The 13,784-nt window shown below is 39.3% G+C and overlaps 6 protein-coding genes and 1 long non-coding RNA gene across 11 annotated transcripts; all 7 read left to right on the forward strand.

Moving 5' to 3' along the window:
- Positions 1–5: 5 nt before the first annotated feature.
- Positions 6–1,039, forward strand: LOC132088265 (uncharacterized). The gene is made up of 3 exons (XR_009421674.1): positions 6–436; positions 544–867; positions 939–1,039. It is a non-coding gene; the product is annotated as an uncharacterized LOC132088265 (long non-coding RNA).
- Positions 1,040–1,152: 113 nt separating this feature from the next.
- Positions 1,153–1,921, forward strand: LOC130688738 (venom allergen 3 homolog). The gene is made up of 4 exons (XM_059496873.1): positions 1,153–1,284; positions 1,357–1,435; positions 1,479–1,638; positions 1,699–1,921. Exons 1-4 carry the CDS (start codon positions 1,153–1,155, stop codon positions 1,919–1,921), a joined length of 594 nt encoding a protein of 197 aa, XP_059352856.1.
- Positions 1,922–2,399: 478 nt separating this feature from the next.
- Positions 2,400–13,766, forward strand: LOC130688750 (uncharacterized). The gene is made up of 10 exons (XM_057511775.2): positions 2,400–2,426; positions 2,492–2,628; positions 12,052–12,176; positions 12,252–12,374; positions 12,437–12,605; positions 12,669–12,718; positions 13,059–13,202; positions 13,265–13,387; positions 13,452–13,617; positions 13,691–13,766. The coding sequence occupies exons 1-10, from the start codon at positions 2,415–2,417 to the stop codon at positions 13,749–13,751; spliced, it is 1,110 nt and encodes a 369-aa protein (XP_057367758.2). The 5' UTR covers positions 2,400–2,414; the 3' UTR covers positions 13,752–13,766.
- Positions 3,741–5,219, forward strand: LOC130688745 (venom allergen 3 homolog). 2 transcript variants are annotated; one of them, XM_059496937.1, is made up of 6 exons: positions 3,741–3,974; positions 4,040–4,252; positions 4,328–4,492; positions 4,583–4,646; positions 4,713–4,863; positions 4,932–5,219. In XM_059496937.1, exons 3-6 carry the CDS (start codon positions 4,481–4,483, stop codon positions 5,179–5,181), a joined length of 477 nt encoding a protein of 158 aa, XP_059352920.1. In that variant the 5' UTR covers positions 3,741–3,974; positions 4,040–4,252; positions 4,328–4,480; the 3' UTR covers positions 5,182–5,219. The 2 variants fall into 2 exon arrangements, with proteins under 2 accessions (XP_059352920.1, XP_057367752.1); XM_057511769.2 differs by lacking the exon at positions 3,741–3,974 and having other exon boundaries at positions 4,130–4,252; positions 4,325–4,492.
- Positions 5,833–7,521, forward strand: LOC130688723 (N-acetylneuraminate 9-O-acetyltransferase-like). 2 transcript variants are annotated; one of them, XM_057511741.2, is made up of 6 exons: positions 5,833–6,035; positions 6,106–6,322; positions 6,411–6,441; positions 6,501–6,692; positions 6,749–6,992; positions 7,089–7,521. In XM_057511741.2, exons 1-6 carry the CDS (start codon positions 5,878–5,880, stop codon positions 7,324–7,326), a joined length of 1,080 nt encoding a protein of 359 aa, XP_057367724.1. In that variant the 5' UTR covers positions 5,833–5,877; the 3' UTR covers positions 7,327–7,521. The 2 variants fall into 2 exon arrangements, with proteins under 2 accessions (XP_057367724.1, XP_057367723.1); XM_057511740.2 differs by lacking the exon at positions 6,411–6,441 and having other exon boundaries at positions 6,106–6,373; positions 6,491–6,692.
- Positions 7,587–8,897, forward strand: LOC130688731 (surfeit locus protein 1-like). The gene is made up of 6 exons (XM_057511751.2): positions 7,587–7,727; positions 7,786–7,875; positions 7,940–8,064; positions 8,129–8,314; positions 8,367–8,540; positions 8,606–8,897. The coding sequence occupies exons 1-6, from the start codon at positions 7,686–7,688 to the stop codon at positions 8,817–8,819; spliced, it is 831 nt and encodes a 276-aa protein (XP_057367734.1). The 5' UTR covers positions 7,587–7,685; the 3' UTR covers positions 8,820–8,897.
- LOC130688720 (homeobox protein extradenticle-like) lies at positions 9,031–11,872 on the forward strand. 3 transcript variants are annotated; one of them, XM_059496936.1, is made up of 9 exons: positions 9,031–9,089; positions 9,439–9,668; positions 9,727–9,868; positions 9,936–10,186; positions 10,246–10,436; positions 10,504–10,639; positions 10,704–10,803; positions 10,890–11,041; positions 11,107–11,872. In XM_059496936.1, exons 2-9 carry the CDS (start codon positions 9,498–9,500, stop codon positions 11,164–11,166), a joined length of 1,203 nt encoding a protein of 400 aa, XP_059352919.1. In that variant the 5' UTR covers positions 9,031–9,089; positions 9,439–9,497; the 3' UTR covers positions 11,167–11,872. The 3 variants fall into 3 exon arrangements, with proteins under 3 accessions (XP_059352919.1, XP_057367718.1, XP_059352918.1); XM_057511735.2 differs by lacking the exon at positions 9,031–9,089 and having other exon boundaries at positions 9,384–9,668; positions 10,704–10,800; XM_059496935.1 differs by lacking the exon at positions 9,031–9,089 and having other exon boundaries at positions 9,386–9,668.
- Positions 13,767–13,784: the final 18 nt, after the last annotated feature.

Consider the following 13,784-nt stretch of genomic DNA (forward strand, 5'->3'; position numbering starts at 1 on the left):
TAGGTTTTGAGAAAGACATGTCGTAATGAAGAAGTGTCCTAGTTCACGATAACTGACGATTTGTTTTAAAAATTTGCCAACGTTTTTGTTATTTCCAAGAAGAAAAGTTTTGCTGCTTTCTCGTGACACAATTTCACTGCATGAAATGTTCCGTGAAAAGATTGACAAAACACGACACACGCGATCAGTGAACACACAAGAAATCCCCGTTCTCTCACGGCTCACCCCGTTCACGTCCATTTTGACACGAAAGCAGTTTCAAATCCTGCGTAAAAGGCCAACTGTGCCAGCCTTGCAAAAGTTGGAGAAAATTCGATGAAACATGTTTGTACAGACACGCCATGTTGTCAACAAAACCCAAAGCTGCAACCGAGACACTACGTTAGAAAATCAATCCCGGCTACGACTTACGTGTATTTCGCAAATCCGGCTTGCTGTAAGTCATGTTAAACTATGTTTGCCATAGTTCCTCGTACACGAATCAATATATGTATATATATATTCCGGTGAAAATTTGCTACGTGGTTTCAATTCTGTTGACAGTTCTTCTCATTTCCTGTTGACGTTGCACCGGAAAGTCTAGCCGTCAGAGGAAATCAATAGTTGTAATGGAAATTCGACGACATGGACGTTGCCTCTTGCAAAAACCAGCCAGTGGAAATAACCTGCTCTATTGGGTAACTTTTGATTGCAATCAGAGAACGGATGCGAGGAGACGATGCCACCCACAACACCCACGTCTTTTTAACATTGTTTTTTTTTTTTTTTTTTTTTTTTTTTTTTTTTTTATTTTAAGTATATTCTATTGATCTAAAAATAAACCAAAAGCCAAGCTTCCCAATATCAAGGGACGTGTATAGACGACGGGTAATTTGATTCCAACGTTGTATAACTGAAATAATTATTCCAAAGTTTTCTTTTTCTTGTGTCGTTCGCAGATGAGTTCGTCTTTTACAGGAAATCAGTTTTGATTCGACACTTCTGCTAGAGAGACATGATGAAACGAACTCTGATACGAAAGATCGTCCTTTTCTATCTGGCAAGTAAAACAATTTGCATGATCTAATCAAAATATATTTTTAATTGATTTTCGGCAACAAATAGATCCTTATCCAATCGTTGAAAAGCCAAGATTTTGAAGATACAATTCAAATGGAATTCACCTACAAGGATATCAATACGATTGTCGAACTTCACAATCGTCTTCGTCGTCATGTGGCGTCAGGAAAAGAGAGTCGAGGCTCACCTGGTCCGCAGCCAAAATCTGCTTACATGCCAGACTTGGTAATCAACATCCAAATGACTTTATTGGCTATACCAATTGTTCCAAATTTTGTTGGTAACATTTGATTACAGGTGTGGGATGATGGTTTGGCCAACGCCGCATGGCGATGGGTCCAAAATTGTCAATTCTATCACGATCCAAGCCTTCAGGGTAGAATTTTTCTTAGTTTCATTGGTGTTAATCGTATTAGAAGATAATCGTTTCACACTTGTGGTAGCCATGCAAATGGGCCAGAACATTGCAATCACGGTGAGCTCGAAGCGTTCGACCACACCGAATTGGGCCGATGCAGCCATTCATCCGTGGTATGCAGAGGTTGAGCACATGGACTGTCGTCACGTGACCAAATTCAAGTAATTCTATTTCAGGTTATTCTTTATAATCACTTACTTTATTATTTCTTGATGATGAAGGAGTTTCGAAGCTGCAAACAGACAAATCATTAGACATTTCACGCAGTTGGTTTGGGCTGGAACGAAAGCTGTAGGATGTGCAGCCATCGGTTACACGAACTATGCCACACCTGGAACACCGTTTAGAGTGATGTACGTCTGCAATTACAGCCCACCAGGAAACATCATTGGCCAACCAGTTTACGAAGTTGATTCTTCTAGCCCCAGCTGTCGAGAAGAGTAGCAGATCCAGTTAGAAAGACGGTACACTGGCAAAATTGTTTCAATCACATTCAAGTGTAGCTCAAGGTTAATAACTAAACGTGAAACTTGGTGGACAGAACTTCATTCCCTCACCCTCTGTAGGTCAGTAACTGCTTCGTTGGCCTTTAAATGTCACGAAAGGTTATTGACCCTGTATGGGCCTAAAAGAAAAGGGAAACCAAATGATGTGGGCCTCTCTCTACCTGGACCTACCTTCTTTTCTTTCAGTTGCCACCATGTGAATCCAACTGTAAAAACCTGTAGCTCTTAAAGGTTATCTTTGAATTTCAAATCAGCTGTAGTGAAACGAGCGTTTTTCCAGATAAGTAAGAGGCCCAAAAAGTTGAATCGACCCATTGAACCTTTGTCCCCCATTCCAGCCAGTAACGTCAGATGATATTCCCTTAGTTTGTGTTACAACTAGTTGAATCATCGCCATCATGAGGTCATCGAGTCTAATTGGAACAGTGCTAATGGCTTTCATGGTAACAAAAACTCGTTAACATTTTTTGATTTGAATCGACCTTAATCCAAGTTTTTAATAAACAAGGTTACGCCACACATGTTGAAAGCCGAGAAAACGCCTTATTTGAATAGAAGACATGTTCTGCTTCCGTATTATTATCTCCGTTCTCGTTGGCCAATAACGTCCGGGATGGTCTTCCGCCAACACAGCACAACTAGCCGGTCGAAACCAGTTTTCTGCATTCCGGATAAGACGTTTGCTCAATATCCGGTCAAACAGCCGAAACTGGCTGATTTCTTAGATTTGAGAGTGACTGACGAAGAGAAGCGTCTCATTGTGGAACTGCACAACCAACTACGTCAGAGAGTTGCATCCGGCAAAGAAAATCGAGGTTCTACTGGACCCCAACCATCTGCCATTTCTATTCCCAATTTGGTAAGTGTGACACTCGTCTTTAAAAATGAATAAGAATTTCTAACCATTTCCGCTTTCTTTTAAAAAGAAATGGTCCCAAGAATTAGCTGATGCCGCCTGGGAATGGGCAAAGCATCTCGCCCAGCATCACGAATTCGAACACGGTATGTTACTTAGCTCTTGCATTCGTTTTTGTTTTAATAGTTATTTAGAATCTACAGGACCGGAAGGAACTCCTTATGGACAAAATCTCGGCTTTTCTATCCTTTACGGAACGAGTAGCAGAACGTGGGACTGGGTTATCAATTACGAATGGTCGTACGGAGTTAATCACATGAATTGCCAATGGGTCGAAAAGTTTAGGTATTTTTAATTTAACAGTCACCATTTTTATTTGATTTCAATTTCTTATTTTTTTTTTTAAAGTGAGTCCTGGACACCGGATAATAAAGAGCTGATGGAACACTACAAAAATCACACCCATTTGGCGAAACCGATCGGACGTTACACGCAAATGGTTTGGGCTGAGACCACCCACGTCGGTTGTGCAGCTATCGGATACTCATTCCATCCAGGACAGCCAGTGATCTGTTCCGAACTATCGGGACTCGTCAGATTATTGTACGTCTGTAATTACAGTCCAAAAGGCAATATCGTTGGTCATCCCGTCTACAGAGTGTCGTCTAATAATTGCAGTTCTCGTCATCAATAACGGTGGGTTATTTAACTCGCGTTTCAGTTTAAATACAATCATTCTCTGTGAATCTTGAAAAGAATCCCTTTACCCTAATGGGCGATCCAGTTTCCCATTTTTTAATTAATAAATCATGGCTGGTTATGTGAACGTGATTATGAACACGTAGGCATGTGGTAATTTTCTAAAACATTTGTTCCAAACTAGTTGTCTAACTTTAAAACAGTACCCTAAAAAAGACGTTGTCACTAACGAGATATGTGGGTCACAAGGGTTGGTTATTTTATTTCCGTATTGGGAACACTTAATGGCAAGCCCTCCAGCAATTAAAGGGTAGTCCGTCTCCATGCGCTTGGAATATAAAAAGAGAATAAAATCTCCAGTCCACTGAATAGTCAGCAAAAGAGCACAACTACCATGGTCTACAAGCTGTTTGAAGGTCTGCTACTGTTTTTCTTGGTAAGTCATCCAATGGCGAAAGAAATTTGCCAATCAAAATCTCATTTTCTAAATTGAATTAAAAGGTGATTCATCAAGTGCAGCTGTCAAGTGCCCAGCCAATAAGTTCTTCCTCTGATTACCATGAACATCAACCTTCTCACAGTTTGAGATCGAGTGAGAGCAGCCAGGATATCTTGATTAAAGATCCACCAGCTTACTGCAATCCGGAACCGCCTCATCCAATACCTTCTAGTGATGCCACTTAGTCGGATGCCCGTTTTCAACAACCCAGTTGGGTAATTTCTTTTTCTCGGGGGGCTGTGAGTGCTATGCAAAGTTAATCAGCTTCCTGTGCGATGTGATAACAGCAGTTTCGGATTGGTGAAGAAGATGTCGTTAAAGATCTAAGAGCCAGTGAGGAAGAGAAAAAACTCATTCTAGATCTTCACAATCATCTCAGACGCAAGGTGGCGTCGCATAGAGAACAACGAGGCTCACCGGGACCCCAACCGCCTGCAATTTCCATGCCTAATTTGGTAAGAAGAAAATTTAATTATTCCTATGTACCTTTGCTTGCCTTTGGATATAATTTGGAGTTTTGTAATACCTTTCTTTTGTTTGCAAAGATGTGGGATGATTCACTGGCTAATGCTGCCTCGGAATGGGCACAGAACCTGCAATACAAACACGGTATTGTAATCTTTTTTAATTCGTTAGCTGTAAAATGAGGTAAAAGTAGTTGTTGTTGAATTACAGAGCCCGATCCAGTTAATTATGGGCAGAATTTGCACATGAGTTTCAGCCATCAACCCAGGAACACGACAGACTGGGCCAGTGTCATCAATGGCAAAGATGGCTGGTTTGACGAGGTCAATTACATGGATTGTGCTAGCGTCGTATCTTTCAAGTATGAAGTGACACCACTTAATATGGGTAATTTGTCTAATTAGATTACCTGAATTTGTCTTTTCGCAGGAGTTGCCAGGCAACTAACGGCAAAGTAATTGGCCATTATACGCAATTAGTTTGGGCTGAAACTACTCACGTCGGTTGTGCAGCCATCGGATATTACGATGATTACAATGGCTATCCTTTCACGCCCGGACAGCCTTACAAACAGTTCTATATCTGCAATTACAGTCCTCGCGGCAATGCTCCGAATAAACCGGTCTACAAAGTGGATTATTCTTTATCTTCTTCAAATTGCCCCAATCAGCATGAATAAATGTGAAATAAATTGTACATGAATGACAAAGATTGTGTGAAAATTGCCTCAGATGTTGATGCGAGTCGGAACTATAATCAAGCCTTACCTGAACTAAATTCCTTTGGCTTATAAAAAAATTTTATCGGTGGATTGTCATAAAATGAGGTGTGAATTCATCTGCGTAGCACAACCGATCGATTTCCGATATTGGCAGACAAAGCTTTAGTTCATGGGTCCAACAAAGACGTTGGAGAAGCATGAAGATAGAGCACAATCTAATCGCGTGGCTTCCGTCATAGTGTAAGCTTTTGCTAGCAATTTTTTAGGATTCGTGCATTTCAAAATTAAAGGTTCGTATTTTGACTGCTAAGTGGCGAGGTTTTATGGTCTCTAGACGGTTTTTCGTGTTAAGTATATATATTTTCACAATGCAAAGGCCATGGAAATGATTTACCATTTATCATATGTCGTCTGCTGGTAGTGAATCATAAGGGACAAAGCCCTTAAGCCCCACCCCATGTGGAAGGGACAAGGCCATTCCACAGTGTTTCTCACAGTTTACCAACATGTGGCAAACGGTACGTGTAGACCATTTCCCTAGGCCCCCAGGTTAAATGTCACGTGTCAAGGTACGTATTACACTATTACTTCCCATTTCTATAAACGTGTCTTCAAGATTGTGCTTAACTTTGCTTTTGAAATATATATTTAGAAATGCCACACGGGGCATTTCTAATGGAACTTCATCGATCGGTTTCTCATGTCGGCAATGCAGTCTGCTGGTTTCTGATTTTGCTGGCTTGTACATGCCCCAGCAACCAAAGAGAATTGAAGACAAACATCAGACAACTAGAACCAACACACGAAATGCGGTAAGCTTTTCTCTATCCATTCATATCGTAAAATTGTCTTGTATTTATTGAAACTCTATTCACGACAAAGGAAAAGATTGCCAGACGACGAGCTACCTATTTGCTCAGGTAACCTTCTCGATCAACGGGATTACCATTATGAAAAAGAAAACCTCGGATATTTTGATACCAGGCGGTTAATGTCCAAAACTGGTTCATGCCAACTTTTGCAGTACACAGTTGAACGGGCTGTTGCCTGTCTTGATGCTATTAAAGAAGATAACCCACAGCAAAAATTTCTTCATTTGGTATTTATCGGTGATTCGAGAATTCGTCAACAATTTTTCAATTTTCTCATGGTAAATTTTTTATTTTATTTCATTCCAACACAATAAGAGACGTCGAATGGAATCCGAAATCCTTCTCGGTATCGGATCTCTTTTATCTGATCGGTAGTAATCAAAATTAATCTCTAGCTAATTCCAGATCACGACAGGAAGTCGCAGCCGAGTCCAATTCCACTTATTTATCACGAAGATATTGAAGTTATTAGTGATATCCTTAGGTTGAAGCTATCATTCCAATGGCGGCCATTATTAGACGGTAACGTCACCGAGGCCATACGCCAATGGGTGTCTCTTAATAACGATGAAGAGCAACCTTACTTTATTTTCCTAAGTAAACGTTCTGTTTGTAGAGGAAGGATAAATGTTAACGTCCTTTTCCTATTTAAGGTATGGTCTTATGGCACATAGTCCGTATTCACAGCCAAGAAGAGTACAATGTTTACCAGGAAAGCCTAAAGAATATTAGCCCAGTTCTCAACCAGTTGATGAATAACAGCCGAGTAATTTGGCTTAATCAATATCCAATGCTGACATTCTACGAGGGTATGCAATACGGTGGAGTTAACAATTTGGACATCATTCTTTCAGAAAACGCTCATCGTTACAACGAAGCAATTCGAAGTATTCTAGAGTGAGTATAAGCAGGGAGTTGGTTGCCAAAATTTATAAAATAATGTGACTTGGGTATAGACCAATTTGACAGTGATTAAAGTTGGGTCATCTGTAGGAATCGCAGCGGCGTACACATATGGGATTCTAGCAACCCATTGGCAGAGGAATACGTTCGTAGTTGTGTCTTTATTCGACGTGGCCATTCAAAGTTTGCATTGTCGGAAGATCCAGATCATACCTTTATTAACTGCGAAGATTATATCCATACAGGTTATTCGGCACTGTCACTAGCCACCCAGCTCCTCTTTAATGACCTTTGCAATACTCATCTTGAAATTGACTTCGGGGACTAACGTATCTCTTAGCAAACAACAAAAGTTCAAAGATTGCTCAGGATACATTCTTTTTCTTGCCCAAGATCAAGTACACTTCACGTCAAGGCGTAACCGTGAGCACCGCAGAATCTTGACGTTTTACTGGACGAATACATATTTCATTTTTTTGTCAACAATTCTTTGTGTTTAGATTACATCTTAGAAAAATTTTTACCGCGTGTTTTTTAATTGCGTCATTTTATGCTGTGGGCTATTTAACCGCTAGATGTCTCTGAATGCCCAGGTGTTTTTATTTCAAACGAAGATCTTCTGCAGTTCTCTAGTAATTCTGTTCTTCTTGTTTGATCCGTAATTGAAATTTTTTTTATTTATTCAACATGCTCGGCTTGAGATATCTCCAGAAATTTAAAAGGGTCAAGGTATTGGTCCCTAACTGAAAGCTGTGTAAGCAAAAATTGATTTTCTGTAAATATCCAGTCAAGTGCACAACATTACATAAGACGATCGGCTTCCAGCTACAACCAAAGATCGACGAATGATATTGGGCTTCATGGCTATTCCTTATTAGTAAGATCAGTAGTTAAAATATTTTCTTTAAATTTCATTTAAAGGGTCTATTGAATAATTTTAGGCAATACCCGCTCTCACCTTTGGTCTGGGCACTTGGCAGATATACAGATGGCAATGGAAACTTGGTGTTATAGAACACTTGTCTAATAGAACATCTGCACCTCCAGTTCCATTTCAGTCCACCAAGTAAGGCTTATCCTAAAATACATCTACTGTCTAGACTGAAAAATATGTTCCCAATATTGTACAGCATTGAAGGACTGTCGGACATGGAATACCGAAAACTTGAACTTTGTGGATCATTTGAACATGACAAGGAAATTTATATAGGACCAAGGTCATTGGTTGGAAATGAAAAGAATGAAACTGGTGGGATGCTTTCTTCAGGACAAAGTGGCTACCATGTTGTTACTCCATTTAAGCTATCAGATTCCAAGTAATTACTAAATTAGCATCACAATCGTTTTCCCTCTTAAAGCCACATTTAGTCTTACAGTTCTTGTCAATCGCGGATGGGTCCCTCGTAAAAAGTTAAACCCGTTTACCAGATTAAACGGACAGACAGAAGGTGAAACAAAACTAATTGGAATTTATCGTTCGAACGAAACTCGCCCTCAGTTTGTGCCTCAGAATAGGCCCAAAGATCGTATGTTTCATTTTAGGTAATCTTGGTTCAAATCTATTTGTTAAAAATAGGGTAAATTTATCTTAATCACCTGCACAACAGAGACGTGGAAGGAATGGCTCGATTTTTGGACACAGCTCCAATTTACTTTGAGGCTGACGCCAATAGTAGTGTTCCTGATGGACCAGTTGGTGGTCAAACGGTTGTCACTGTTAGAAACGAACATGTTTCCTATATTTTGACATGGTATTTATTATCCGCAATCACAGCTTTTCTGTGGCATAGGCGATTCGTTAAAAAAATGCCTCTTATGTAACTTTCAGTGAATGAGTTAATTGCTCTATTTTCCAGAGGTATGAGTAACATTAATAAATTTTTTAATTGTCAAATATAACATTTCTTCTTATTCTCATCAGTAACTCATAAATTTTTTTTACTACCTCAAAAATAAAATCACCCGCGCCCCTTTTCCCCAATCGATTACTGGTGTTCGCTTTGGGACGATATTTAGCTTTCGATTAATCGATTTTTACCTTTGTGTGTTCGCGTCTTTTTTACTGTCTGAAAAAAACACTCTACATCACAGGTAATTTTATGGAAGAGGCTTCCTTTAATTGATCCACGGTCGTATCATATAATAATTACAGTGTAATTGCGTCGTTGTGACGTACTTAAAATATGCTTAAAGAAAAAGCTGATAGTGTGAAACGTATGAAGCTACGCAAGCAAGCTTCTTTATGGCGGACAGCTGTCGCCTTCGGCATTTTTTGAAGACGTTGGCTTTGTGCTCGAAGTTGACTGTTTTCACCGTTTGCAGCTCAATTCATAGTTATAGACGCTTAGTTAACTGAGCCTAAGATTCTTGTGACTATTTTTAATGATATAGCTTTCTATTGATAAAGTGGAAATTGTTATTACAATATCTTTATTGCCAGTTCCATTCCTCAAGGCAAGACAGATTGTCTACTGAGATTGGAAGTCATCATTAGGTTTAATGGACGATCCAAATAGGCATATGCATCCTGTGCCAGGTGGACAGGTAGGGCTGATGCATCAGCCACCCTATGGGTTGCCTCCAGTTAACGTTGGAGTCAATGTAGGAGTTAATATGTCATCACTCGATGGAGGAAATCCTGATTCTGAAAATATGACTGGCCGGAAGCAGGTTTGTAGAATATAGTCTAGCGTCTTTGTTCACAAATGAATTCTGGTTCTGTTTTTAGGACATTGGAGAAATTCTGCAGCAAATTATGAACATCACTGACCAGAGCCTTGATGAAGCCCAAGCTCGCAAGCATACTCTGAACTGTCATCGCATGAAGCCTGCATTATTTTCTGTGCTCTGTGAAATCAAAGAGAAAACAGGTAAAAAAATATATTTTTTAATTTGAATATGAAATTGTTTTAAAAATTTTGTATTTGGTCTTTCCAGTTCTGTCGCTCCGCAACACCCAGGAGGAGGAGCCCCCAGATCCGCAACTCATGCGCTTGGACAACATGTTGATTGCCGAAGGAGTTGCTGGTCCAGAGAAAGGAGGTGGAGCTGGTGCCGCTGCAAACGCTTCAGCTGCGGCCTCTCAAAGCGGTTCCATGTCGGATTCGGCCATTGAGCACTCTGATTACAGAGCCAAGTTGGCTCAGATTCGTCAAATCTATCATCAAGAGCTGGAGAAATACGAGCAGGTATTACTATTTTCTAATAGTATATTTTAGCAACTTACGAATGTATTTCCCCGTCTTAGGCTTGCAGTGAATTTACCACTCACGTTATGAATTTACTTCGAGAACAATCCCGTACTCGTCCGATTACACCCAAGGAAATAGAACGGATGGTCCAAATCATTCACCGCAAGTTTAGCTCGATCCAAATGCAGCTCAAACAAAGCACTTGCGAGGCTGTAATGATTTTGAGATCCCGATTCTTGGACGCAAGGTAATGTGCGCAATCAGTTTGCATTTAAAATACGTTTTCAAATGTATTTCTCTCTCTGACTATGCAGGAGGAAGCGACGGAACTTTAGCAAACAGGCTTCCGAGATCTTGAACGAGTATTTCTACTCGCACCTAAGCAACCCCTATCCAAGTGAAGAGGCGAAGGAAGAGTTGGCGCGCAAGTGTGGAATTACCGTTTCTCAGGTCTGCTTGTTATTCGTATAACTTTAAGGCCATCAAGATAAATCTTTTCCTTATCAATAAGCAGGTTTCCAACTGGTTTGGTAATAAACGAATTCGTTACAAGAAAAATATCGGAAAAGCCCAGGAAGAGGCCAACTTGTATGCTGCTAAGAAAGCCGCTGGTAGTTGTTTCCACTCTAAGGACTGGAAGTCCTTGTTCATCTCAGACATTCTAATTCTCACTTTTATTTTATTGATTTTGCTTGTATAGGTTCCTCACCATATAGCATGGCTGGAACACCCGGACCGATGATGTCACCCCAACCTGGTGGTCCTGAATTACGAGGTCCCCAGGATTCCTTGGGCCCTTATGGGGCTATGGGACTCAACGGAGGTGATTTTCCTTCCTCGATGGGTGGCCAGGTAAAATATCCGAAATCGGTTCTCAAATAAGTCAGCATTTATTTATTGTTTAAAAAAAAAAATAGGGTTATGGTGACTCATCCATGGGTTACGATCCAAGTATGCATCAAGTGAATTCACCCTGAGGAACAACCTTTTTCTCGTAAACAATCATTTTTTAATTCACTAATTTGATAAGATCTTGACATACTGTGCGTTAGCTATCTTCGGCTGTTCGATTAACTCGTTTAACCCATCTCGTACTCTTCTTTTGTTCCCTTCCTCTCATTGCAGCTTTGTTGTTTCGTCTTGATAGAAATGTTCTGTCACTGTGGATCACCCTCGATCGGTGCTTGTTTTTCTCTCATTTGTTTCAGAAACCTGTAGCTTTAATCGCTTTCCGTCGTTTGTAATCTTTATCGTTTGTTAAGCAACACCAAGAAGTTAACTGAACGTCCTTGATATATCATCAACACGCTTTCCAGATGCCCCCCCAAAAACGATTATCAGTATTCTCCAAAATTCACATCCATGAACGACGTCTACGGCTTTTAAGCAAAAGAATTTCGAGATAAATTAGCATTTTTTTTTTTAATTTCTTTCGATTTGGTGGCGGAATCAAATGCAATTTTTGGTATTAGATTTTTTTTCTGCAGCTCCTACTGTCTCCTACAAAAAAAGACTGGCGCTTTGAAGTGAAAGCTCAAAATATTTCTTTCTCGTTGGTTTTCTGCGTTTTATATTATTTTCCACTAATCCGTGTCCCCTTTTAAACACTATATTCATCTGTTCACCGCGCAAATCCTTGCCATGAAATTATGTAAAACCAATACATCCATTTCTAGGTGTCAATGCTTGTTCTTTTGTTAAGCGGAATGGTACGGAAAAGACGTTTGCAAATTTGTTTTCACATCCAGCAGACTACACGTGTGGCAGTAAACAAACCTCCATCTGCGCAATTAACTGGAGTTATTTTGAACAGTATAGATAAGACTGCTTGATCACAAGAAACGTTGCGGATTGTCCAATAGCTTCTATATATTTCAGTATTTTCTAATAATGTATTCAGCAACACGATTTTTTTCTCGTGCCCTAATTTCATTTTCCTCGAATCAGTCAAAAAACATAAGACATTGTGCTACAGCTACCCAACTTGGTGAGTTATAGCTGCTTTTAGAAAAAATAGCTTTGGTTTAGGTTAGAATCATTAATAATGTCTGTTTTGTTTCAGGCACTGTTGATTTTGAAACTGTGAAAAAAGGACTTGAGAAAAAGAGCTTGACATACATAGATGTCCGCAATCAGAGTGAATTACAGAATGAAGGTTCAATCGTAGGAAGTGTCAACATTCCATGTATGGAAAAGAAAATTAATTCAACATTTAAATTACTGCTAATAATTCAATGCAAATTACAGTGCCAGAAGTTGTAGATGCATTTGCTATGAAACCCCAAGATTTTCATGAAAAATATGGTATTTCGTTGCCAGAAAAAAATGCAGACAACATTGTTTTGGGATGCCTATATGCAATCAGATCAAACAAAGCTGGACTTTATCTTCAGACCATTGGTTATAATGCCATTCGGTAAAATACCTTATCAATACTTAGCATATTGTGAACAATAACTTATTTGAACAACATATTCAGGATTTACAGTGGAGGCTTTAACGAATGGAAAGCTCTAGGTGGTCCCATATGTAAAGCCTAGAAGGTAACTACTGGGATAAGGTACTTTGTCCTCGGAATCCCATGTGGTAATGTTAATGATTACGTTGTTAGAACGAAAATATATTGGTCTCCATGAAAATATCGTTCTGATCCTATACTAACTGTTGCACCGCACTAGTAGAAATAGGATTAGATTAGAGTATACTTATTTTGTTGGATCGAATACCAAATGTTTATCCATTAGATATTTACTGTTTTTCCAGTGTTCCATTTATGCGCCAAGTTAAGTTGAATTATCCTTCGATTGGCGCAACTACCTTATCTTTTCGTCGATGGCATTTATCAACTCAGGTATCTCGAAGTGGTAAATAAAATCGTCAGGTGTGGCTCCCGAGCTTAACATTCATCATTTGCTTAGCCGTGGTCGCATGCATTTCGCAGCGAGAGTTATTAGACGCGTGGCTCAATTTAATTCCAAGTTTTCCTATTCTACCGCCATGGCTCAACCTACTGGTAATTCATTGATCTTAAAATAAATTATACAAAAACAAAATAAATGTTAGATTTCGTTTGAGGTACCATTAATTTCGAAGAAATTCGTGCCGGCTTGGAAAACAAGAATTTAATCTACGTGGATGTTCGTAATCAAAGTGAACTGCAGAGTGATGGCAAGGTTGTTGGGAGTGTCAATGTACCATGTAATAATATGAACAATTCAAAAAATATTCAAATGTATAATTGTCTGATCTTGTTTATTTTCAGTGCCTGAAATAATGGAAGCATTTACATCAAGTGATGCTGATTTTAAAAACAAATATGGGTTTGACAAGCCTGATAAAAGTGCCCCATTAGTAGTTGGTTGTTTTGCAGGCAAAAGAGCTGCAGCTGCTGGAGAACAGCTTAGCTCACTTGGATTCAACATGATAAAGTACTTGATCATACATAGTATTTTTTTAAAAAAGATTAAGATTTATTAATTACTTCAAAATTTCAACATTAAGGGTCTACCCTGGAAGCTTAAGTGATTGGAAGTCTAATGGAGGAGCGATTTCCAAAGAATAATTTGTTTTTATCACATTGATTCTGTATGACATC

Source organism: Daphnia carinata, chromosome 9 (genome assembly GCF_022539665.2).
Source record: "Daphnia carinata strain CSIRO-1 chromosome 9, CSIRO_AGI_Dcar_HiC_V3, whole genome shotgun sequence".
In the NCBI taxonomy this organism is placed as follows: domain Eukaryota; kingdom Metazoa; phylum Arthropoda; class Branchiopoda; order Diplostraca; family Daphniidae; genus Daphnia; species Daphnia carinata.